General features: G+C 46.3%; 1 protein-coding gene across 9 annotated transcripts in view; it reads right to left on the bottom strand.

Moving 5' to 3' along the window:
• The window catches only part of LOC137641331 (plasminogen receptor (KT)), a 565,134-nt gene that overhangs the window by 404,828 nt on the left and 133,664 nt on the right, over positions 1-26,642 (bottom strand). For all 9 annotated transcript variants that reach the window (XR_011044480.1, XR_011044481.1, XR_011044482.1 and 6 more), the window contains exon 3: positions 22,868-22,998. Coding sequence is in view for 6 of the 9 variants with exons in the window: in XM_068373773.1 (XP_068229874.1) it covers positions 22,868-22,998 (131 nt within the window). In the remaining 3 variants the exon portion in view is untranslated. The remainder of the gene's footprint in view (positions 1-22,867; positions 22,999-26,642) is intronic.

The following is a 26,642-nucleotide window of genomic DNA, read 5'->3' as shown; positions in this document are numbered from 1 at the left end:
TCTTTCTCGGACGATTTCTTCTGAATGTCCTGCACCAAAGACAGCAGCGAGTGCAATACTCCAACTGGGGTGCAGTGGAGGAAGTTGAAGGCACCGGCTCAGTCAGCGTGGCTGATGATACCGAAATCGTTTCGGTTTTTTTTACTTCAGCCTCCGGAGGTACGTCATCCTCCTGATCCAGATCTTCCACTAGGCGATTATTCTCAGTCTCCTCCGAGACAACAGACATGTTGTCCTCTAATTGGATGCTCTGTAAGGCGTCCGAAACGTCAGGTTCTACCGGAATCTGAACTAAGGGGATCTCAGGTTGAGCCTGGGGAATAATTGCATCCGCAGAGGCCCTAGGGAAGAGACAATCCCTCATCCTCTCATTAGGAAGGTATGGGCCAGAGGTGTTCTTCTGAAAACCCCTGACCCATTTTCGCAGAGTGTCCCTTGCTGCATCCCTAGACTCAGTAGACTTTTGGTCATCAAAAGCCTCTTTCACTAGTTTGTCACAAACAGTACATACCTGTGGGTCCCAGTACTTGAGAGCCCCTTTGGTGACTGTGCAGCGAGCATGGGCCCTGCACATGCCATGGCCGTAGAAGCTCTTACTACGGACCCTGCAAAATTGGTTCCTGCACTCGGGATGCTCCTCCTGTAAAGAAAGAAAAGCATATAAGTATTCGGTGAAAATCTCAGATTTCAGCATACATATTTTAATGAATATTAGCTTGGATAGAGTAAGCTAGAAAACAGGAAAGACACCTACATGTGTTTCCTGTCCAGCCCATTGCTATGACCTCCTCCGATATTGAACCTTAGATTCATAAAGAATTTGTAGGGGAAGATATCCTTTGATATACAGTGTCTTCTTAACACAATTTTCCAGGTTCATTATAGGGGATTAAATTAATGGGTGATAACCATTAAATGGTAGAGAGAATCACTCCCTAAATGTGATGGTCCCACAATTGGCTGCCCATGAAGCACTTGTGGGTTGGAAAAACTTTTGGGCTACAGCACTGACTGGCGGTGGCATGTCGCCAGTATTGCCAGGCCTGCCAGCACATGCCAGGCCTGCCGACACGTGCCAGGCCTTCCGGCATATGCCGACACGTGCCAGGCCTGCCGGCATATGCCGACACGTGCCGGGCCTGCCGGCATATGCCGGGCCAGCCGCCATATGCCGGGCCCGCCGACATATGTCGGCCTATTCTGGGCTATTTGAAAGCAGATACTGTCTTCAAAGTAAATGGGCGGCAGATCGGCAGCCGCTGCTCTGCCTGCCGGCAGCCGAAGGATCCTTCTATCAAGTAGGACCCGGAAGCAACCGGCGCCAATCATGTAAAATTTGGGTGGCCGACTGCCGGCCGACAACTCAGTTGCCGGCAGCCGGTCATAATATGTTCACTGTCCTTGGGTCGTCGATCAGCGACACCCACGGCAAATGGCGGCAGAGCAATTGCCGGCTGTCAGACACCCAACATGGCCGACGATAGTTACTAGCCGTCGGCGGCCGGCCCAGTATAAGGAGAGGCAGAGAGAAAGAGAGAGGATGGAGGACGCAAAGGCTCAGCCTTGCCGGCCTACATCCCAAAAGAGGGTGCAAATGGAAAAGAGAATTATATTCGGGCTTCCACCCAACCATATCCAATCCATATGGGCTATGGAAGGCAGTCCAAGGGAGGACTGGAGAACACACTCAAGGATATGAGGGTACCTGCCGGCAGCAGACAGGGAACCTCAGGCCAATTCTATAGATTACCCATAGGGTCAAATGTAGAACAACAGCCAGGAAGGGTAATGGTTCATCCAACACAAAAGAGACAACGGGGAAGGGGTATAAGTCCTATAAGTAAGGTAATACCCTAGGGCATTATCTAACTTGAAGGATTCTGATCTCATAAAGTAACCTCAAGTAGGAGAAATCATTTCCCCAGGTTGGGTTAGTCAAGTGAGAAAGCGGCCACAGGATACAATCTCAAAAGAACAGAATCTCGTACCAGAGATCTTAAACAAGGAAGAAATCATTTCTTCAGTCTAAGATCTACTAGTACAGGACTTTCTGCTAGACCGAGGAAGGAGGAATTGTTATACAAGAACCTCCAGTATGGTCTAGGGAGGTCTAGCCTCCTGTAAAGATAACTTAACCTGACTTGGGAAGTCATTTTACCAAGACAGTAAGATGCCTAACACAGACTTTTACTCTGATGTCCCATTCTAAACTCCAAAACCAACTCAGTGGTTAAGAGAAAGAAACGAAACACCCCAGTAAACTTTGTCAGAACACAGTTCACAGCAAAGCCGACTGAGGATAGCCTAGGCTGATCAGAAGGAAGGGGAATTGCTCTTAAATCTCGTCCAGAGATTAGTATCGACTTGAAAGGAATAGGAGGTGTCAGTCTCCCCTTAGAAGACAATACAAGAGCAATAGGGGACATGTATGAAAGTATACTAAAGCCCCTGGGCTAGTAAGTCTAGGAGCATAGAGAATCGTTCACCGAAACTCTCCTGTATACTATCTTGGAAGAGGAAAATTTTATGCAGTAATATCTTAATTGTATAAAATATTGCCTGAGCTTCAATAAAACTTTACCAGGAAGGTTATATCATGCATGAAGTGTGTAGGTGCCTAGGCTAGGAAGCCTAGCACTCGTGAGGCTCGATCATAAATAGCCAAATCCACGACAACAATGACATAATACAAAAATCCCTAGCTAAATATCTAAATAGCTCAAGTTATTCAAGCAAATAATGCCGGGAAAGTCGTTCTTGCTAACAAAATGTACAAGAAGAATGACCGGGTCCATTACGCCATCCGGCTGGCAACAGCTCTTGTTACGTTAATTATGATCTCAATCGAAGAGCAAAACTGGCAAGAGCTTACATTTACACAATTCAAAGATATTACTTAACTTTCCAGAAGCTGATGAGGCTGGTGAAGACATCATAGCGACAAACTAACTCCAAAATAGCGAGAGATAACAGGGGATAACACGGGTCAACGAAGCTACAAGAGAAAGAAAGAATTCTGGATACCTTTGGTAAATTCTCTGGGATATATCACTGTAGTCAAATATACCTAAGAAGCTACTAATGAAGGAACTTCCATCAGGATGACATGGCCTGAGCCCAAAAAGTGACTGTCTCTGATAAGTTCCCGATGCCTAACATGGCTGATTCTGTATTTGGACTTCAAGGAGTCAAATACTTTACAACCTGTGGCCTGGTTCGTGGATACTACTAGTTACCATTGGCAGAGGACAGTAAGGAATACACGGCTTTCTCTACCGCCTTTGGACACTGGCAGTTCAGACGCTTATCATTTGGACTGAAAAATGCTCCTGCAGTGTTCCAAAGAGAAATGTAGAGTATTCTCTAAGGGTTCCTAAAAGCCAGGGTGGTTGTCTACATTGATTACATCCTGATACTTGGGTCTTCTATTGAGGAACACCTGAAACTGGTAGAACGAGTTTTGGCTACTCTCCAGAAGCACGGACTTAAGATAAAACTCGGGAAGTGTTCTTGGGTTCAAGCCCGGGTCCAGTATCTTGGTCATCTGGTTGGACGTTCTGGTATGCGTAAGCTACCAGAATACATTCAGAAAGTGGAGGACTTCCCTAAACCAAACACTGTGCGTGAGCTACGGGGATTCCTGTGACTGGTTGGAAGTTTATCACCATGTGTTCACAGATAGCCAAACCATTATCTGGGACTAAGAAACTGAAGTGGACTGCAGAAATGGACGGTGCCTTTGTGCGCTTGAAGGAACTGATCAAGGAGGACATTATGTTGTCATACCCTGACTACTCCGCTGATGCTAAACCCTTGGAGTTGTTTGTTGATGCTTCGGGTGAGGGGGCTGGTGCTTGTCTGTGCCAAAAGTCCTTGGAGCATTAAGGGGAGTGTCGGATGATAGCGTACGCTCCATGACTTTCCTTGACTGCGAGACCCGTTACTCTACCATTGAGCGTGAGTTGGCTGCTCTGCGAAGGGGGGTGAAAACCTTCAGGGCCTTTTTCTATAGTCAGTTCTTCGTGATTCATTCTGATCACCGTCCCCTAATGTTCCTTCATGACGTGAAGATGGTGGACAGTCGTCTAGCACGGACACTGGAAGACCTGTCCGAATTTAACTTTATTGTTAATTACTGTCCAGGTGATCAGAATGCTGCAGCTGACTGGTTATCCCGCTGGCCCGCATTAACTGACTGTCTGTTTGCTACTGAACCCAGCACTCCCAAGTTGCCTACTGGACTGGCCTTATGTAAGGAGGTTCGTAGTGGTCCAGATTCATAGAATCTTTGGAGCTAGTCGTGAACTGCTGGACAGAAGGGTCAGGTGTCACACCCGACTCTCAGCTGAAGGGAGCTAAGCTCCGGGATGCCTTAGTTCAGCAGTTTCTGATAGACGCCGGTCGACTAGGCTTCAAACTGGACAAGACCAGTAGGAACAGGATCAAGGCAATGTGTTTTCCAGATAACAGTCCCAGCCCTGAAGTTGCTCTTGGCAGCATCTAAACTATTGAACCTGGAAATCTGGGTACATTGGGGTCCCACTTGTCCTGTAGTCTATCGTGAACCATCCGTGACTGAACCTCAGTGTGTGCATCTTCCGTGTCTGTCTGGAGTGCATATTAACCCTCTGATCAAGCTAAGCCATTACGTCCCTCCAACTGACGTGATTCTGGGCCATAAGGCGGAGGTAAAATCTCTTGTGCCTGACGCTCAGGGCTTGGTCACTGATGATCAGGAAGCACCGGAGGATTGTCCTGTAATCCAGTACGTGACAGAAAAGGCACCTCGTCAGTCCAGTTGTACCCATGTGTCTCAACACTAGGCAGTAGGTATAGTAATGATGCAGGAGACCTTATTTTGTGCTCTTGTTGATACAGGAGCACAGGTTTGTCATGTAAGTGAGTCTGTACTGAGCCAACTTGGCATAGAGTACCAGATACTGTCAGGAGAACAGCTAGGGGGGTTGACTGGTTTCTGCACCAGCATTTTAGGCTACGTCCAGTTAGAGGTGAAGTGTCCTTCTGGGTGGAGGCTACCACTGTTTAACTATGCGGTGGTAGCTGCCAAAGACATTAACTTTTGTTTTATTCTTGGTAGGAATATACTGGACGCAGCCTACCTGACACTGGATTCACCCCGAAAACAGTTGGTGTATGACCACACTACTGTTCTTCAACTGTTTCCCAAGGTACTCTCAGTCTCCTCACTGCATACCGAGACCACTGTTATGAAGGTAACTGATAATGAACCTCATCGGGGAGTGTTCTCCAGAAATGCTTTTCTGTCATTTAGTCAAGTGTCAAGGATCCAAGGAGGTCATCGACACATCCAATCTGTCATCAAGATGATCTACTCAGGGGTTCCTGCATCTAGAGTTCCAAGCTCCTATTTACCCTATAGGAGATGTTGGCCGAACCTGGAAGTACACCAGGGTTTGCTAGTGGAGCGGAACCCAGACGGCTCGGTAGTCTCGGTAGTCACCTTCAATGTCCTGATAGACCTAGTTGCCGAGACACACCTCCAAAATGCTCACTGGGGGATTGGGAAAATGACTAATGCTCCATCGACTTGTTTGGCACAACTCCTTGATTAGTGTAATCAGGGATATGTGCCGGACGTGTTGGGAATGTCAGTCTTGTAAGGTTTCAAGGGAGGTCGTTGCCCCGCCAACCTTGAAAATCGTAACCTCTTTCCCTTTTGAATTGCTTGCTATGGACCTTGTGAGTCTCCCAACAACCAGTACTGGTTTTATTGGGTGTCTGATGGTAGTTGACCATTATTCCTAGTGGGTGATGGCAGTACACATAAGGAATAAGAAGAGCAGTACGATATGCCAGGCGCTTGGAGACCGAGTTTTTCCTGTTATTCCTCATGTTCCAGTCCGGATACTGGATGATAACGGCCATGAGTTTATTTCCCAGGAATTTACTGAGTTGTTGGAGCGGTACAATGTTGTACATGTGAAAACAACTCCGTACTGTATAGACCCTCTAGTAACGGTGTTGTGAAACAGGTGAATCGTACCATTGGTGAGTTACTGAGGGTGATTTCTGGGGAATCTCTGAAATAGGACCAGTACTTATCCCGAGCAGTTCTCAGCTAAAACCATTCTCAAAATTGGCTGTACTCCAGCTGAGAACATACTGAAGGGTGCTCACGATGTTGATAGTACCCCATTGCTGTCAGCAGAAACGAGAGACCGATGGGCTGAAGGACATCCTCGGTACAAACCGTTTAAAGAGGGTTCTCTGGTACTTAAGAAGGTGCAACTGTTGGGACACCTTCTGACGAACAAGCTCATCCCTAGGTTTGAGGGGGTATTCTGTGTTACTAAGGTACACAAAAATAAGGTCACCTACGAGCTGCCGAGACTGCCTGATGGTGAACTGGTAAGAGCTCACCATATCCAGTTAAAGGCCTGGTTTGAACCTCCAGTTTATCTAAGAAGGCACTTTCTCTGGTAACCGAAGGGTCCTGATCCTGTAACAGAGACTCAGAATAGTCCAGAACTTGTGGATGACAGTCCTACTTCTTCTGAAGTCTCTTAGAGTTCTGGTTCTAGTAGTGATGGCGACTCCTATGGGGTGGCTGCAGTAGTGCCGTCCTACCTTTTGTCTCGAAATTGTAAAAAGTCCCGACGAAAGAGGTAAAGTCACCATCCTACTAGAGCTATTACTCAGCCTAAGCCCATTCTTAAGCCAGCTAGGACTTACGAGAGAAAAAAAAGCACTGGATGCTTGGTTATATCCTCCAGAAAATTGTAATGAGACTCCTGTATTAAAGCCTGAATCGTTTCGAGATCGTTTGGTCCTCCAACTGTGGGAGAATAGCCCCACTGAAATATGTGAGACCCAAATTTTGTCTCCCGAATCGGTGGTTCACTCGCCTGTGCCTGAATTTCCAAACCCCCAGTTCTTAGCTTCTTCTTTACGAGAGGAAGGTGTCGTTCATCCTCCAGGGAGTTGGGAATTCTGGGAAGTTTCCAGTATTCCGTTATTGGAACTACTTTCTGTTGGTTCCAAGAGTTCCAGTCCAGATTGGTCAAGACCTGCTACTTTAGAAAGCCTGTTTCTGAATCAGCAGTGTCTATTCATCCTGATTATGACTTTCTCGGCTTTTTGCCACCCGATTGTGACGACCGACTGTCGCCTGAAGATCCCACCTCTAGTGGATGTAGTCCCCCATGGACTAGGTCAAAAGGTCCTGTTCTTGGCCTACCTTTAGTTCAGCCTTACGTCCTGGAGTGGAGACCTCGTCTCACTGACCAGACAAATACTACAGAGGGGGAACAATCCTCCATTATTGAGTCACCTCAGAATTCAAACCCTTTCCTACATTCTGATGGTAGATTAAAACACCGGTCAGAACTCGAGGCTGAAGTGGCACAGTCAGGTGTATCTAACCTGAACGCTACAACACTGTTTGGGTTGCCATAAACAACTTTGCCCTGAGTCATCACCTGATTTTTCGGGATTTTTATTTTCCTCTTCTGAGTCTACGGATTCTGTCTCTGGTTTACCTCAAAGAATGTCGATCACCCGCAAATACGAATTGTTATGCGAGGTTATCGATCAATTAAAGACACCCAGTTTGTACCCGGAGAGTCGCCGACTTAGCCTGTCTCCGGTGCTGCGAGAAATTAATATGGCTCGCCAGCAGATTGCTGAATCCCGGCGCATGTCCCGAGACAGAATTTTGGGACTCAGAAGAAGAACTATAAATCTCCCACTGAATTAATTTTTGAACAGTTTTTATTGGAAGTTTTGATAGTAATTACCCTTTTTTTTTATTAGTCATGTTTTGATTCCCACATTGGGGTATTTGAAAGGCTGTAGAAGGGGACACATTGTGTGAGGAAATCTTTATGTAGTCACGGTTTGTGAAATGGTTATAATAATTGTTGTACTGTAAATTGGCCTTGACCATGACAGTTATAATAGATTCAATAAATTTTTATTATCCTGTAATACCTGTAGTCCAAAATCAATGAGTTTAGTATTCTTTTAAATTGATTTTGGACTACAATGAAAGTAATTTTTTTCTTGATAGATCCTGAATGTATATCTCTAATACTGAAATGTTTCCTGTAAATAATGAAATTTATTATATTCTATATTATTGGAGCATTGTTGGGAGGAATAGACAATAATCTAATTTTGTGTTTTTAAGTACTGTATCTCCATTGTGTCTGATAGTTTATTGTCTATTCCTATTGCTTTTTGTTAAATCATGAAACTGTGAAATAATGTACTGTACCTAATGTAAATACATAAAATTTGATATGTATCTGAAGGGACGGATGATGAATTAAATCATTAGTTGCTCATCCTACCTTTTTACTGAATTTATTTTTTGCAAGGTAACATTTTTTTCACTTGAATGCACAGAGTTTGTGTGGGGTGTTGCTGTCAGTTACGAGGCATTTTTTGGATGGGCTTGAGGGCTAATGGGGGGGAATGCAATTTATAGGGGTTTGTGTCTAAGAAAGATTTATGATTTGTGTGTATGAAAAAGAATTTTTTGATTTAAATAGTATTATGAGACACACTATTGTTTTGTATATCCCTCTATGCCGCCACCCCAAAAATGCCTTAATCCGTTATTATTTCTTTTAACAGGTACTGACAGCAGCCCCCTACACTCGGTAGGGAGAGAAGCTTAGGTTATTCTCCTAAATACATAGGAAAGATGAATGTTGCTTCTGGCCTGCTACAATTGTGTTAATGGTCTGTGATGCTGCTCTGTATTCATATTATTTTGCCTGTAACTGAAAGTACATTACTTTGTTGTTAGACTGAATAACACAAAAACGATTGTTTTTTTATTTTGGATAAGTAATAAATAGTTCGTGGAAGGGATGTAAACAAATGCATTATAAGGCCATTGTCTATTGCTCGTGTTCGGCAGTCAACACTGTAAAGTTGATGACTATTTTGTGTCTGCGTGCGAAGTAATGAGGAAGAATCTCGTTATATGAGATTGTGTCATAAACATTAGTTCACAGGAGCTATTGAAATGGAATGGGACTGTGTTCGAGTTTAGAATTGTCATAAACATTAGCTCACAGGAGCTATTGAAATGGAATGGGACTGTGTTCGAGTTTAGAATTGTCATAAACATTAGTTCACAGGAGCTATTGAAATGGAATGGGACTGCGTTCGAGTTTAGAATTGTCATAAACATTAGTTCACAGGAGCTATTGAAATGGAATGGGACTGTGTTCGAGTTTAGAATTGTCATAAACACTAGCTCACAGGAGCTATTGAAATGGAATGGGACTGTGTTCGAGTTTAGAATTATCAAAACCCCTTCCAAGAATGAGAGATTTAGGCACTACTGATGTTGGTCAGAAAAGTTTCGATGACAATGAAACCCTATCACAGTGCAGGTTTACAATTGGAGATTTTCTAGACATTGCTATCATAAGCCCACAGAAATCTGCACAGCGTCGTATGCGGCCATACTAATCAGATAGACGCTAAGAATTTTTAAGTAACTTTGCTGCCTAATGGTAGACTGGATATTGATAAGGACAGTATTGCTTTAGGAAAAATTATTGCAGTACAGTATTTTTCACAGTTATATGTTCATTCTAGATGGTTGATTTGATATTGTTTAAGGAACCCATAAGTGTGTCCTGCATGTGAATAGTTTTTTCTTGTTATTCAAAATTTGTTTATCTTGTTTTTGTGAGGCTGGAGTGTAAAAGGGTACTACTTTTTCCTTTAATTGCTTACTGGAATTTGACAAAACAATGTTAATGTAATCCTAACAGTTTTTTTTCCTTTACAAATAAATATTTTTTGCTTGTTTCTATGAAGACAGAATTTCCTTCCAGAACCTTTCACCATTGTGTTCCCTTCTCAGCCATTTTTTTTTTCTTAGTATCATAATTTTTCCTCCCACACTGTGTCCTGTTGTCAGTATAAAAAATTCTTTCCCTTTCACCTAATGTTCTGACATTTTTTACTCGTTTGAAACCATCTTACCTAAAGAAGATAGAGCTATTCATAAATTCTGCAAACTTCTCAGAAATGAATCAGCGGTCATGCTACACGTTTATTCAGCAAGCTCAAGGCAAGGGAAGATAAGGAGGAAGTAAGGTTCTTGCTAGGTCCCCTTGCCCAGTATAAAATCAAGGGGTGGTGCCCAGTGCCCAGTTCATCCTTGATTGTTTGCCTTTTACTCAGATTTTTGGGTATTCCACCGTTGTATATTTTTTGTGTAGTGAGCGTTGGGGTGTGGTCGGCATTCGAACACTAGGCAGTTCGGGTGCTACCTCTGGCCACAGTCCGCAAACCACTACAACTTCTTATGCCACCATTCAAATCTCTCCCACTGGGAGAAAGATCACTCCCAACACTCCTCGCAAGTGTCATCCTGCATACACGGTCATCTCGACAGGCCGGACAAAATGATTAAAGGTCAGTCTCTACCGCGGACATGAAGGTGACACATTTGCGCCCTTCAGGTCCTGGCCAAGTTTGCATGACGACTGGAAAGAAGTCACAATCACTCCTAAAAAGAAACAGAAAAGAAAATAATTAGTCAAAATGGAAGTCAAGGTTGGGAGGCGGATAGACATCCACTCTCGAGCAAGGCAAAAAAACAAAAAAATTGGCGGGACAACACTTGTGTGTGTGTGTGAATGAGGTAGCTGGTACTATCCCCTGCTAACTGGTGGATGGGTAGTTACACCTAGCTAAAAGTCTTATGGATAGTTTTCCAGCTTCAACGAAAGAATATCCCTAAAAATGAGTGAAAGGGTTTGTAGTTAAATGTCTGAACAAAAATAAATTCTGACAACACTTTATTCAAATTAGCATCCAATTCAAATAACATTTGATTCAAAACACCCATACACTTACATTTTCTCTTGCATAGTATAAATACAAAATGAAAAATTCGGAGATAATTTGTATTTTTCCTAACCATACAAACCTTAGCTATTCACATTGGGTTTACCTTTCGGCGTAGCTGAAATGACGAGCCAATAGTTTTTAACGAGGGTTAATTACCCCCGCGCTAGTTAGAGGGGGTAGGGGAAGGGATAGCTTGCTAACCCCCCCCCCCACACACACACACACACACACCGGTGATTTGCTTCACTTCACTTAGAGGTAGGACTTGACTTGGGGGCCAGGGCTGGCGGGCAAATATGTGTAAATAGCTAAGGTTTGTATGGTTAGGAAAAATACAAATTATCTCCGAATTTGTCATTTGTTCCGTAACCGAAATACAAACCACGCTATTTACATTGGGTGACTTACCCCTTAGGAAGGGTGGAAAGTCCCCAGCCTTACTGACTTTGGCTTTGCCCGGGGACTCCGCCTCCCAGTGAGTAGCACTTGAGAGAAGGAGCCCCTGCACCTCACAAGTTCCTTGCTTCGCTAGGAACGAGTGGCCTACATAAGTTGTGTGTGAAGGAAAGTGTGACTCGTCCTTTGAAGTTGACCTTGAGACCTTTAAATAGGAATCTAGGATAGGACGTTCCCAATAACACCTCGTCAGGGTATGGGGGACGCAACAGTATTAAGCTTAATACTAGGAGCACAAGGAAGCATGGTTACCTGCAGAGGTTGAGGTCAGCTATGCAAAGACCAGGATGCTGCTTCCCCAAGAGAGGGGAGAATGAAGAAAGAAGTAAGGGTCAGACATACGCTTTCAGTCACGCAGACTAAAACCGGGTAACAATGCCCTCAACCTACTGCTACTTGTCCATAAAGGAGCCTGAGGTTAGACCAGCTGTTGTGCAGCCACCACAGGGCCGATAGAAAATGTATCGAGGCTCCTGTGGGTCACGTCCTGCAGGTAGTGGGCTGTGAAGGTCGTCTGACGCTTCCAGACCCCAGCTTGAAGCACCTGTGTCACAGAGAAGTTTCTCTTGAAGGCCAGGGACGTAGCAACGCCCCTGACGTCGTGTGCCCTCGGGCGACGTGACGGAGGAGGGTCTGGATTCAAGGCGTGGTGGATAACCCTTCGAATCCAAGCCGAGATGGTGTTCCTGGTGACCCTCCTCTTCGTCCTGCCTGTGCTTACAAACAATGCTCGCACTTGAGGACGGACTGCAGCTGTTCTCTTCAAGTAGTGCCTCAGACACCTAACTGGACATAGTAGCAGCTGGTCTGGGTCGCTTGTTACAGAACGGAGACTCGCGATCCTGAAAGAGTCGAACCGTGGATCCGGCACTCCAGGATTCTGAGTTTTGGCAACAAACTCAGGGACGAACCTGAACGTTACCTCCCCCCATCCCCTTGAATGGGCGATGTCGTACGAGAGACCATGAAGTTCACTAACTCGCTTGGCCAAAGCCAAAGTGAGCAGGAAAGCCGTCTTCCAAGACAGGTGGCAATCAGAGGCCTGGCGTAATGGTTCGAAGGGAGGTCTCTTAACCCTGGACAGGTATGCTGGGTCGTACTCAACCCCTACAGCATGTTCAAAACCTGTTTTTTCCCCATAAATCATCAGCTGTCTCGAATATGGAAGTGATCGACCTGCAAAGGGTGACTAGTCTACATGCCATTGTCTGCTTTAGGACTGATTTTCGTCAAACTTCCCTCCTTCCCCATTTTTTTACCCCTCCAGGGGTCAACCTCGACCCTGAAATACCTTTATAGGGATAAGTGATCAAACAGCAAAGTTATTACATAATTATAAATTGTCGAACAGTGTTGATACTTGTTTGGTTCTTTATAGTTGGAAAGTGTGGGTGGATGGTGTGTCTACCACTTGCATGACATTGGTTTTGGTTTAGATGCCATATATTGCCATGAGGTCTATTTTCCCTCAAATGCTAATTTCTGAATTTTTTCTATTTTTTGCAAATTTCTGATTTTTTTCTATTTATTTTGAATTTATCTTCAATAATGGCCAGCAGGCAGTATTCCCTTGGCATGGATGTCATCAACACACTTCTAATGGAGTTAAAAAGAAATGTTGATGATAATATGGAGCTTGCAACCTCATAGGTTTGATATTTATTTCTCTGATAATTTCTCCTTCGTATTTGTCAATATTTTTCTTATGTGTATTAGGTACTTGAAATTGATTTATATAGTGTTTTATTATTATTATTATTATTATTATTATTATTATTATTATTATTATTATTATTATTATTATTATTATTATTATTATTATAGTTTATGTATATATAATAATTTGATATTATTTTACTTTTTATTGGTCAGCAGTTTCTTATTTTGATTTCATTTTACTTTGATTGGCTACCAATTTGCTATTTGATATCCTTTTACTTTTATTAGTTACTAATTCTATTTTCTCTTGCTGTAAGTATGGTATCAATTTTGTGTTGGTCACATCAAGCTTCCTGAAAGGACTCACTGTCATAGCTGCCCACCTAAGACTGACCACATGACAAACACCACTTGTTTGAGGAGCAGGAAGCCTGTTTGTCTATAGCTTCAAACTGTCTTGTATCTGAACTGTACCTGATAGTTATAGCTAGGTTAAATCATGAAACTTTCTTTTTTTACTACTTGTTTGTATAAATACGGAAATTTTAATCTTTACAAAATAGATATCACCCATTTTTTATCTAAAATTTATTTCAAAGAATTTAAATTTTATATGATAAAAATAGTTGCCAAACATCCAGAAAGCCATCATATCAGTTTTATTCCAATCCACTAATAATTAGATAAATAAATAACACCTTGAAATTTACATACCCATTCTTCATTTCAAGTGGTAAATTGGGCTGTAAGAGTTGTTGCGGTCTGCGGCCATTTTGTTGACATACCCGAAAGGTAAGTTGGCATATCTCTATATATTCTTGTTCTGTATAGAATTCGTGATATTTTGGTATATTTTAATGCATAAATATCATATTTATGCATATTTTATAGGAGATACAATGATTTTCATAAGAAATTTACATTGTGAAACTAGGCCGTCAAAAAATGACCTTTAGATTTTGCCCCTGATATAACAGTAAATTACATCTTAGTACACATTTTATTATGTATTTCTGTTCTAAGATAATATGACTTTATTCTATAAAAAAAATTAGCCTCTTCCTATTTCATTTGGGCACCCAAAAAAATTCATGAAATTTGGACAAATATTTTTGGCCAAAAAAAGTTACCCTTTTTTTCTCATTTCAGATCTTGACTTCTATGGGTCGAACTCATTTCCAGCAATTACACGCTGTTGCTTTGCCATCTAAGAAGGTGTCCCTACAGGGATTTATGTGTATACAGTGAACCCTCGCTACTTCGCGGTTCGACCATCGCGGATTCACCACTTCGCGGATTTTTTTCATAACCCATGTATATACATATATCGCAGATTTTCCAGAAATATCGAAAATACCGCGATGTGACCGATGGTGCGAGATTGGAGAAAGTAAGGAAAATTGAATCATGATTGATTTTCAATATAAATGAAACTTTGAGGAGCAACAAAGGTATCATTTGTTAGAGAGATAGAGAGAGGTAAGGAATGGGAGGTAGTGAAAAGTAGCCCACAGAGAGAGAGAGAGGTAGAGAGAGAGAGAGAGAGAGAGAGAGAGAGAGAGAGAGAGAGAGAGAGAGAGAGAGAGAGATAGAAGGGGGTTTAAATGTAATAAACAAAAAAATTTGATAGGTTATAACACATTGGTGCTTATGTAATATCAACTGTATACTGTAGACGGTTTGAATAAGTTAAGAAATGGTATAAATGATACTTTGTTAGTGTATTCGTACACACTCAAGAGCGGCAGCTAGATGACAGCTGATCTAATCACAGCCAAAAGTAAAAAATAAAGAAGTCAACAATACTCGATTTTTAAAACAAACCCGAAATTTAAAAACAAAAGTACACGCTTTTTTAATGTGCAATTAACTATTTAAAGAGTGGCAATTTTCTAGAATAAAATGATATTTCCCCAAAAATAGTGGTTTGCTGATGAAATCGGATGCCGTATTTTTAGCTATGATTGAAATGGATGTAGACTCGGCCTAATTATTTCGTTTCGTATTTAATTGACACTAAGAAAACTAATTTTAGTTTCTTCATCTAAATGTAAGTATTGTATAACACGAAGAGAGAGAGAGAGAGAGAGAGAGAGAGAGAGAGAGAGAGAGAGAGAGAGAGAGAGAGAGAGAGAGAGAGAGAGAATCAGCTGTTGTACTCAAATGGCGTGTTTTTGTTTCGTGAGAATTTCATCGCCACGACTCTAACAACAACATACTGTACTGAACTTTACAGTTTTATACAGACTACTGTAATATGATAAAGTAAAATATTTGTAATCTATTTCATATGAAATGAGGCTATTCTTTTTTTTTGTTTAAAATTTACATTTACGTATGTAAAACAACTCTCTCTCTCTCTCTCTCTCTCTCTCTCTCTCTCTCTCTCTCTCTCTCTCTCTCTCGTAGATTGTTTTCCTGCTTTGCTACGTATGTATGATTTTATATAGATACGGTAAATAATATTTGTAATAACATATTTTATTAAAGCTTTTACTGTAACATCATTATTTATCACTTTCATCATGCGCGTTAAATTCCTTAGTTTGTTTACTGAGCGTACTTTATGACGCCGTCGTTTCAGGCGGCATCATAAAGAAAAACATTTCATTTGGAAGTCCTAAGAAAAATTAAGTAAAACATTAGTAATAACCAAATCAACATACTGTACTGAATAATCAATATAATCGATGCAGAAACTAACCTATACACAGATGTGTAAATGCGTTTGTTTCTTCATTATAATCAGAGATAAACGTAAACAAAACATTGGTTACCATTTTTTATCGTGCTTTTTGGCGTGTTTAGGAAACGCATGATATAAAGTCGCCCTTAATATTTGTGCCTGTTTTAGTTTAGGGTACGTTAGTACATGCATTAAGTGTTCTGTACATTAAAGGGTAGTTTGTTAACAGTACTACGTACAAGGGAAGGTTTTAAAAGTCTGAATATACATGTTAAATAAATAGGTAAATATGGTGTCACTACTTCGCGGATTTTCACCTATCGCGGCCGGGTCTGGAACCTATCTACCGCGATAAACGAGGGTTCACTGTATGTATATTTCAATTTTTTGGGAATATTTACGTCCTTTTTTGTATACTTAAATTTTTAATACATTTCCAATAAATAGTTATTTTGTAGATGGGTATCATTTATATTTTCAGTAGTTTTTAGCATTCTTTAAAGTATTTTTAGCAAGTCAAACAATACAGATTGATGCATAACTAAATTTTTCCTAAATTTTTTTTGGAGTCGGGGTCGCGCGCGACCGAGTACTGTATACCCTTAAAGGGGTGTCCGAGTAGCGTACCTATCCAGGGTTAAGAGCCCTGAGGACCCGAACCACGTTCCAAGGAGGAGGTCTCACTTCCGACTGGGGGCAAGTAAGCTCATAGCTACGTATGAGTAGAGAGAGTTCTAGCGAAGAAGAAATGTCCACGCCTTTCAGCCTGAAAGCCAAGCTTAAGGCTGAGCGATAGCCTTTCACTGCCGAGACAGAAAGGCGCATTTCCTCCCGCAGATATACGAAGAACTCCGCTATTGCTGGAAGAGTGGCATCGAGTGGAGAGATACCCCTCCCCCGACACCAACCACAAAAGACTCTCCACTTCGCCTGGTAGACTCCCTTAGAGGACTTTCGCAGGTACCGAGACATTCTCTCCGCAACCTGTTGCGAAAAGCCTCTCTCCGTGAGGAGACGCTGGACAGTCTCCAGGCGTGAAGCCGAAGCGAGGCCACGGCCTTGTGAGGGATGTTGGAGTGGGGTTGTCTGAGAAGCTCGCATCGTGGAGGAAGTTCTCTCGGGAGCTCCGTCAGGAGCTGCAAAAGGTCCGGGAACCATTCCACGTGATGGCATAGCGGAGCTACAAGAGTCATCGAACAGTTGACCGATAGTCTGGTCCTGTTGAGCACCCTTCTCATCAGACAGAACGGTGGGAAGGCGTACACGTCGATGCTGTCCCACCGTTGCTGGAAAGCATCTTGCCAGAGAGCCTTGGGGTCCGGGACTGGGGAGCAGTACAGAGGCAGCTTGAAATTCAACACTGTCGCGAACAGGTCCACAGTCGGGGAACCCCACAAAGTCAAGACTTTGTTGGCTATCTGAGGATCCAAAGATCACTCAGTACTCACTATCTGCGAAGCCCTGCTCAGACTGTCGGCGAGCACATTCCTCTTGCCAGGAATGAAGCGAGCTGATAGTGTTATCGAGTGGACTTCGGTCCACCTCAGAATCTCTACTGCCAGATGGGAAAGCTGTTGCGAAAAAGTACCTCCCTGCTTGTTGATATAAGCCACTACCGTGGTGTTGTAGCTCATCACCACCACGGAGTGACCCGCCAGGGTCCGTTGGAACTGTTGAAGAGCCAGAAAGACGGCCTTCAACTCTAGCAGGTTGATGTGCAGGCACTTTTCTGATTCTGACCAAAGGCCTGAGGTCCTCTGGTTCAGAACGTGCGCCCCCCCCCCCCACCCTTCTTTTGACGCGTCCGAAAACAGTGTCAATTCCGGGGGGAGGACGAGAAGACTCACTCCCTTTCGCAGGTTCTCGTCGACCAGTCACCACCGCAGGTCCGTCCGTTTCAAAGATCCTATCGGGACTTGCACGTCCGGGGAATCGGATCCTTGATTCCACCGGGACTTGAGCCGCCACTGCAGGGATCTCTTCCTGAGGCGGCCGTTTGCAACCAGACGAGCCAGGGAGGACAGGTGACCTAAGAGACGCAACCACGATTGGGCAGGAAGCTCTTCTCGCCTGAGGAAGGGTTCCGCCACCCTCCTCAGCCTTGCTATCTTGTCGTCTGATGGAAAGGCTTTGTGGAGATTGGTGTCTATCAACATACCTAGATAAACCAGTCGTTGGGACGGCTGCAGAGAGGACTTCTCGAGGTTTACAACGATCCCCAGATCCTGGCAAAGACCCAGAAGCCTGTCTCGGTGCCAAAGAAGGGTCGACTCCGAGTCTGCTAGGATCAGCCAGTCGTCCAGATAACAAAGGAGACGGATGCCGTTCCTGTGCGCCCAAGATGAAATCAGGGTGAACACTCTGGTGAACACCTGAGGTGCTGTGGAGAGACCAAAACACAGCACCTTGAACTGGTAGGTCTTGTCGTCTAGGCAGAATCTCAAGTACTTCCTGGAAGACGGATGGATTGGGATCTGGAAGTACGCATCCTTTAGATCCAGTGTGCACATGAAGTCTAGAGGTCTCACCGCAAGTCTGACCGTGTCCGCTGTCTCCATGCTGAACCGAGTTTGCTTGACAAACTCGTTCAGAGCCGAGAGGTCGATGACAGGTCTATAGCCTCCAGACGCCTTCTTTACAAGAAAGAGTCGACTGAAGAAGCCTGGGGAGCCGTCGACGACCTCCTGAAGAGCATCCTTCTTGAGCATGGTCTCGACTTCTGCCCGAAGGGCTAGCCCCTTTACCGATCCCATGGCATAGGAGCTCAACGACACTGGATTCGCTGTCAGGGGAGGTTGAGATGTTATGAACGGGACGCGATAGCCTTGGCCGATCACAGAAACCGTCCAAGCATCGGCCCCGTGTTGCTGCCACCTGTGCACGCAACGTCGAAGGCATCCCCCCACAGGTGGACACGCGGGGGGATTGCCACTTCTAGTGTTTGCGGCCGCGGTCGCTCCCTCTAGGAGTCTTGCCTCCCCTAGAGGACTTACCGCCCCTCTTGACCTTGGCTGGAAAGGGCTGGGGCTTAGACACCACTTTCTTAGCTGCCGTTGCCTGCTTTGGTGCCTTGTGAGGCTGCTGCTGCTGTTGCTGCGGAGCTGGAGGCTTATAGGGCCGAGCTGTAAGGGCCCTATGGAGGAGGGAGTCCTGGCTAGATTTCCTCCATCTCTCAGCCGTTCGTTCCATATCCTGTGGCTCCAACAGATTCTCCCCAAGGAGGGAAGCATGTCTGAGCCTACAGACATCCACGGCGGGGACCTTCGGGTGGAACCTCTCGGTCACCGCATAGCGCCGCTTCAATACCGAGTTGGCTCACAGGGTGGTGACCTGGTGTGCCAGGAACTCGATGGAGCGGGTGCCCGAGAGTGAGAAGGTCTCCAGGGCCTTCCTATTGGTCTCCTTAGACAAGTCCTCGGAGAGCAATAGGATGCCCAGAGTCCCTAGCCATATATCCAGCCACGAAGTGGCCTGCATGGCGCACTTCGCGACCTTCTCATGGCTCAGGATCTCCGACGCCGAGAATGTCACCTGCCGGGCGGAGAGCTTCTCGAGAGGAACTCCCTTAGCAAGCTCTTCTACGGAATGATGGAGAGGAAGAGCGAGACTAGACTCACCCAAGATCTCAAAATACCTCCTCTGCTGGAGACGAGGAGGTGGGATGAGTTTGCTCCCGGCAGAGGAACGACAGGAGGAAGCAAGAGTCGCGAGTTGGGCATTGGCCATGGCTCTGGCACTCTTCAACACCCAAGACCAGGGCAGAGCCGCACTGGTCTTAGGGGGCTTCTGAACATCGAACACCTGATCCCAGACCGTGTCCTTGCCTTCTCGGGGGGCGATCACGGGGTCCACGAACCCGTTGAGTTGCCTCATCAGGCTCAGGACCTGCCAGAAGGCATGCTCAGACTCCTGCTGGTCTCCTCCTTGCAGACTGGCAGCTAAGTCTCCCGTCCCCGGAATCTCTTCCTGGGGCGAAGCGTGGACGTTCTCCCGGGGAGCAGCGGGTTCCTGGCAAATCCTTGAAGACGACTTCGGGATTGTCTTGGAGTCCTTGGGAGGGATACAGGATCCCAACAAAGAGGTTCGGAGAGCACCTTCCGCGCGAGACGATTCTCCTCCATGAGGAGAAGACTCCCTCCTTGGTGCCGAGGGGGAGACTATCACCTCACTAGATTCCCCCGAGGACGGAAAAGCCTCGTCCACGGGAGAAGGAGAAAACGCCTGTGAAGGGGATGGGGACTTCCTGACAGACCTCTTAGGAACCAACTTCTCCCTGGGGGAAGTCACCACGAAGTCCACTCCTCTCCTTCTCTTCAGAGGGGGCGAGGCAGCCGTTGGCTTGTGTCCTTGATCGGCGAGTGCCGGCTTCATAGCCTTCACTAACGCTCGCATCAGAGGACCAAACCAAGTCTGCCGCTCCACGGACACAGTCCGAAATCCCCGCTGGAGGGAAGGGGATCGGGCGATCTTTCGGAGTGGACACCACTGGACCTGCCTGAAAAGGAAAAGGGGAAGAAAGTTGCACTGACCTCTCTGAAGTGTCTTCCCTATCCTGCACAAGAGTCCTGCGCTTTGGTGGAGGCGATCCTGAGTGCGGTCTGGCAACACGCGTTCCTGCTGCTGTCGCGGGCTGCGAAATCCGACGCGAACGGTGGTCGCGCGCTGGCGAGGGTCGCGCAGGCGAGTGGGCACGAGGGCGTACAGGCGAACGAGCGCGTGGGCGAGCTGGTGAACGAACGCGGTGCGTCGGCGAGGGAGCGCGTTGACGCGCGGGCGAACAAGAACGCTCCGATGACCGCTGACGACGTTGTTCAGGAGACCTGTAGCGCGTGGGAGAGCGATTGCGAGCAGGCGATCGGCAGTGCGCTGGTGAAAGCTGGCGCGTAGGCGAGCGATGGCGCGCTGGCGCATGGTGGCGCGTTGGCGAGCAATAGCGCGTAGACCGCGTAGGCGAACGACCGCGCGTGGGCAAGCTTACAGAAGGCGACCCATGTCCCTCCAGATCCTCTGGGCGACGGCGCGTTGGAGAACGCTTGCGCGCAGGTGATAGGTCACGCGGGCGGTCTGGAGATCGCAGATGTTCAGGTGATCGCTGACGCGCTGGGGACCGTTGACGCGCTGGGGACCGTTGACGCGCAGGAGATCGCTGACGAGCAGGCGAATGTTGATGCGTCTGTGATCGCTGGCGAGCTGGTGATCGCTGGCGAGCAAGAGGGCGTCGCGTGGGATCCTGTGAGGGAACTGCCAGCGCGGAGCGCAGAGGCGAACGCTCACGAACGGGCACAGGAACAGGAGGCGCGTGGGCGTACAGGCATTTTGGAAGTACGCGCTGGAGAACGCGAGCGATGTTGCGCAGGAACAGGCTGACGAACAGGATCGCGAGGGCGAGGAGAAGAGTCCTTGGCCAAATTATAGAGCTCAGGAGACTGATGGCGCGCAGGGCGCACAACAGGAACCGCAGGATATTCGGAGTCCACGGGAGAGCGCTGGCGAGCAGTGGGGCGATGGTCATCAGAAGCGCGCTGACGAACAGGAGAGCGCCGACGGTCAGAAGAGCGCTGACGGTCAGAAGAGCGCTGACGAGCAGGAGAGCGCCTGTGCCCTAACACTGCAGAAGGGCAAGCAGGGGAACGCTGGCGCACTGGGCACTCAACAGGAAACAACAGGCTGAAGGATGTCCTCAGGAGAGCGCTGGCGAGAAGAGGGGTGATCATCAGGAGAGCTCTGGCGAACAGGAGATCGCTGACGAACAGGAGAGCGCTGACGAGCAGGAGAGCGCCTGTGCGCTAACACTGTAGAAGGGCGCGCAGGGGAACCCTGACGCGCAAGGGAAGAATCCCTTTGCCCCGAAGGGACCGTTGCCCGTCAGGTGACGAGGTCAGGCTGCTGGACATCTGCACCAGAAGCTGAGGGTCTAGAAGGCGTAGGAGACCCATCCCCAGAGAGGTCTAAGGAAGCTGGAGCTGCAGGCTGCTTACGGCGAGGAGAGTCCCCCTCAGAGGAAGGAGGCAAAGATTCAAAAAGGCGCCTCTTAGCACCCTTATAGGGAGACGGGAGGCCCTTGGGGCGCAGCGGACGGTGAGCCTTACGGCCGAGGAAGATCGTCAGGACCCTCAGTCCTCCGAAGGGAAGTCTCAGTCAAATCACTCCCCTTAAGAGGGAGGCTTGGCAGCAGAAGAGCCCGCGGGACTCCCTTCCCCCTTCGAAGGATGTACGGAAGAGGGAGGAGAGCCGTCAGCATCATCATCCACAACAGTACCTGCAGAGGATTGACCCGACCCGTCGGAAGCCTCTGACACCACGATGTCGACGATAGACGGAGGAGCTACCTCTGCTAACACCGGCGACTGCTTAACAGCGGCCCCCAACTGGACAAGGTCAATCAGGGGTACCCTGGAGGGCAGGCCCTTAAGCCCCAGGGAAGCCCAAATCTGAAAAAGATCATCATTAGACAAAGATTCATTAGCAATAACCTCCCCCGGAGGAGGAGGAGGAACCGCCCCGCTATGGGAGGCGACGCCCTCTCCCCCTAACCACGGTCGGGAAACAGAACTAGGGCCTGCGCTCCCACTCGGCAGACTCCCCTTAGGAGCCGAAAGAGGGGGAGCTTCGGAGGAGGTTTGGGCGGCAAAAGAAGAGTCCCGAGAGCCTTCCTCCTTCAAGGCAACCCCAGAAGGAGAACGGTCTCTCTTGGACTTCTTCTTGGGCCGCCGGCCAAACCTCTCCCACTGGGAGGCAGACCACTCCCTGCACTCGCTACACGTATTCTCTTTATCACACCGTCGGCCTCGACACTGCGGGCAAAGGGTGTGAGGATCTGTGTCCACCGCCGACATAAAAGTACCGCAAGGGCGGCCGGCAATTCCAGGGCACTTGCGCATAGTGAACAAAAAGGGTGAGGCCAACTTCAAAACACACACACACAAACTGAAAGAAAAAGCAAAAAAAGATTAAGGCTGTCAACGAGGACGATAGACAGACACGTCTGTTCATCCCCGGAGCCAAAAGTGAAGTGAAGCAAATCACCGGTGTGTGGGGGGAAGGGGTAGCAAGCTATCCCTTCCCCTACCCCCGCTAACTAGCGCGGGGGTAGTTAACCCTCGTTAAAAACTATTGGCTCGTCATTTGAGCTATGCCGAAAGGTAAACCCAATGTAAATAGCGTGGTTTGTATTTCGGTTACGGAACAAACACTATTTCTTACCCAGCTATCATGCCAATACCAGCAACAATGTAGAAGGTCCCAAACCAATAAAGTAATTCTCTTGATCTAGCAATTTGCATGGACATCATCTTCTCTCGCATTTCATTTTGCATATGGATCTGCCTTTCAAGCTGAAATAATGAAGGAATCACAATTCTATAAAGATTACATTTCATGTAGATATTTTATTAAAGAGAATGACTTTCATTCTTAGCATTAGGAAATCAAGATTGGCAATCACCTGTATAAAACCTAGTGGTACTGGTACTATAAGAAATAGTAATGAATAAATTATATCAATTAAGCAATGCAATAAGCCAAAGGTAGCCAATATCCTAATCAACTTGTGCCTAAAGCAACAAAGAAAGCATCTACACAACTCTGGCAGATGCAGAGGTTTTTCATTATTATTATCATTATTTCTTGCTAAGCTACAACCCTAGTTGGAAAGGCAGGATTCTATAAGCCCAGGGGCTCCAATAGGGAAACTAGCCCAGTGAGGAAAGGAAACAAGGAACATAAATATAAGAACAATAACAACATTTAATAAATATTTCCTAAATAAACTTTAAAAACTTTAACAAGAGGAAGAGAAATAAGATAGAATAGTGTGCCCAAGTGTACCTTCAAGCAAGAGAACTCAAACCCAAGACAGTGGAAGACCATGGTACAGAGGCTACGCCACTGCCCAAGACTAGAGAAAATTGGTTTGATTTTGGAGTGACTTTCTCCTAGAAGAGCTGCTTACCATAGCTAAAGAGTCTCTTCTAGGAAAGTAGCCACTGAAAATTATATTGCAGTAGTTAATTCCTCGAGAGAAGAAGAACTGTTTGGTCATCTCAGTGATGTCAGGTGTATGGGGACAGAGGAGAATATGTAAAGAATAGACCAGACTATTCAGTGTATATGTAGGCAAAGGGAAAATGAACCGTAACCAGAGAGAAGGATCCAATGTGGTACTGTCTGGCCAGTCAAAGGACCCCATAACTATCTAGAGGTAGTATCTCAAAGGGTTCATTGGCAGCACCTGCCAGTAAGAATATGAACCTTAAAGAATAGACCATTTAACAATATATACCTTTTTACTTGTTATGACAACCTTGTGCATGGCTTAAAGTATAAAGCTATGTGAATATTAAATTAGATTTTTTAAAATATTCAGGTTTTCTTCTACACACATCTAGACCAACAAGAAAAAGGTTCTCGGTTCTAAAGTTTCTGTCAATCAATGATTTAGTATAACATCCCTAATAAAGTTTTAATGTATTACTGTATATATATTTTGTGAACATCCAGTTCCTTGAGAAGAATCAGAAGAGACTGCTTTTAGATCTATTTTACTTAAAAAAAAAAGAAATTATTAATTTTTCTTACAAGAAGTTTTATGGAATACAGTATCATGTTCATATCATTTGAAATTAGTTACTTTAGTTGTACGATAGCACAGTTTTGGTTAAAGTTACGGCCTCCTGTTTTGCCACTACCAATCAATTCCGGCTGTAAAGTTCTGCAGGTATTCAATACAACTACCTATTATTTGATGAGACCCATCAATTATAACATCCCCTTGATAAACAGGTTTCTAACACTAAATATCTCAATTTGTCTCTATTCTTCCAAAATTAGCAGATTTCCAAAATTTCATTCTTTATTGTATTATTAAGGACATGATGTAAAGAATGATAGACAAGATGATATAGATAACCCATAAAAATGACAAATTTCAATGTAATATCACAAATTTTTAGTAATTTGTATTTTTCCTAACATACTTACCGAGAAACACTTTCTTAGGAGTTACTGGAACCTCCTCTCAAACGACCAGAGTTTTGTGTAGTTTACCCTACTCCCATTTTCTATAGTGACCTGCCTTGCGGAGGAAAACGTGACCCGAGGGTAATGCCCAGGGTAGGTCGCGTGTTGTTTAGGCTGACCTCTCCAGTAAGTTTTCTGGTCGCGTCGTGTTATCACACGCCGCTCCTCAATTCTCTGTGCGACCCCCTTTGTGTTCATCACCACGTGGTTACCACATGGACTTTACTTTCTTTACGAGTGATTAGTGCTATTGATGTGTGCTTTTACTTTCGTTCTTTCGTGCTTTTATTGGCGTTTTAGTGTTTTCTTTCCTTTGTGCTTGTGTCTAGCAAGCTTTGTGTTGTGCTATGGAGCATGATCGCCGTTGTCCTGGGCCTAGAGCCGGGAAATCGTGTGGGGCTTTCTTGTCGAAGCCCGATGTGGATCCCCATTCTTTGTGTACCTCGTGTAGAGGTAAAGCGTGTTCGCTTTCGGACACGTTTCCGGGATGTGATGGCTGGAGCGAGGTCCAATGGGTGAATTTGGAACAAAGAAGAAGAAGGCTATGAAGCATTCTCCAAGGAAAACAGGTTTGTCTTCCCCTGCGACGTCTGCGGCCGAGGGATCATGTAAGGTTCCTTCTTCTTCCCCTACCCAGAGTAGGGGACGAGGTAAGTCGTTGAAAGGGAAAAAGTTGGTGCCTCTTCCCCAGGGAATTGATGTTGCGGGTGATTCTTCTATGATCATGGCGGATCAGGCGCCTGTAAGTGGGTTTAGGGTGGGTCCGAGGGACGTTGCTCTCGCACGTGGGGAGCGCGTCTCGGTGGAGGACCCCATGTGGAATAATAATTTGCCTTTTTCGTCGCCAGATTCCTGGGTGGATGTCTCAGGCGCTTCGGCTGCGGAAGGTGCCGTCGATAGAGAGAATTCCCCGCAAGAAGATCCGCTGGCATGGGGTGTACCAAGGACTCCGGTGAGGTCTCCGTTGGATATGGAGGAGGGCCTGAGCGAGTCCTTCCCCTTCATGGCTCATCCGTCATCGTTGGTGCCGCCTACGTCAGCAGTTCCGGAGAGTTTTCTGCAGCCTTCTACGTCCGGAGTACAACGTAGTCCCAAGAAGCCTCTGTCCGGTACGCAGTCGAGGTACACAGGCAGGTCAGACTCGTCGGTGCAAGATTCGTCGGGCTCGTCGAGTGAGGAACGTCGGAGGAGATGTAGGAGGAAGAGAGATCGATCTGTGAGGGGGAACTCCCCTTAGCGGTCTCCCACAGGATCTAAAGACAGGAGAGGAAGCTCTCGTGCACCTCCAAGTAAGAGCAGGAGACCTAGTTCTCCGCAAGGAACATGGGTCTTCGTTCCAGACAACAAGCTGAGGGACCTGACAAAGACCTCAAGCTTGATAGCCAAGCGAGCAGGAGACAGTCCTCCTAGAAGGACCTCCAATAGCCTCGCTATGGCGTCAGCCGATGAGCGGAGGACTTCGTCTTGTAGGCATAAGTCCCGACCTAGAGACACTCAATCCGCCCAGCGGAGGGAGTCGTCTCCTAGGACGGGCAGCCTCGACAGGTCTCCCCATCGAGATGAGAGACGAGTGCGGGCTCCTCCGTCGAACAATTTCACGAAGGAGCCCGTCATGGCGTCCGGAGAACTACGTCTTGTAGGCATAAGTCCCGACCTAGAGACATTCAATCCGCCCAGCGGAGGGAGTCGTCTCCTAGGACGGGCAGCCTCAACGGGTCTCCCCATCGAGATGAGAGACAAGTGCGGGCTCCTCCGTCGAACAATTTCACGAAGGAGCCCATCCCTTCGTCGAGGGCTTTTAAGAGGACGGAGGCTTCCGTCGACAAGGATAAGAAGGACCGAGGGTCCCGTCCAAGCGGAGGTGCCCGTGATTATTCCTCCCCCCAGCGTAGGACGGAGGAAGCGGATGATGAGCTGCGCTTCCGACGGAGGACTCCGCGTATAGGAGGGTGATCTCCTT

This window comes from Palaemon carinicauda, chromosome 5 (assembly GCF_036898095.1).
Source record: "Palaemon carinicauda isolate YSFRI2023 chromosome 5, ASM3689809v2, whole genome shotgun sequence".
Lineage (NCBI taxonomy): Eukaryota > Metazoa > Arthropoda > Malacostraca > Decapoda > Palaemonidae > Palaemon > Palaemon carinicauda.
Note: the sequence above shows the minus strand (reverse complement) of the source record. Positions and strands in the feature narration are given on the sequence as shown.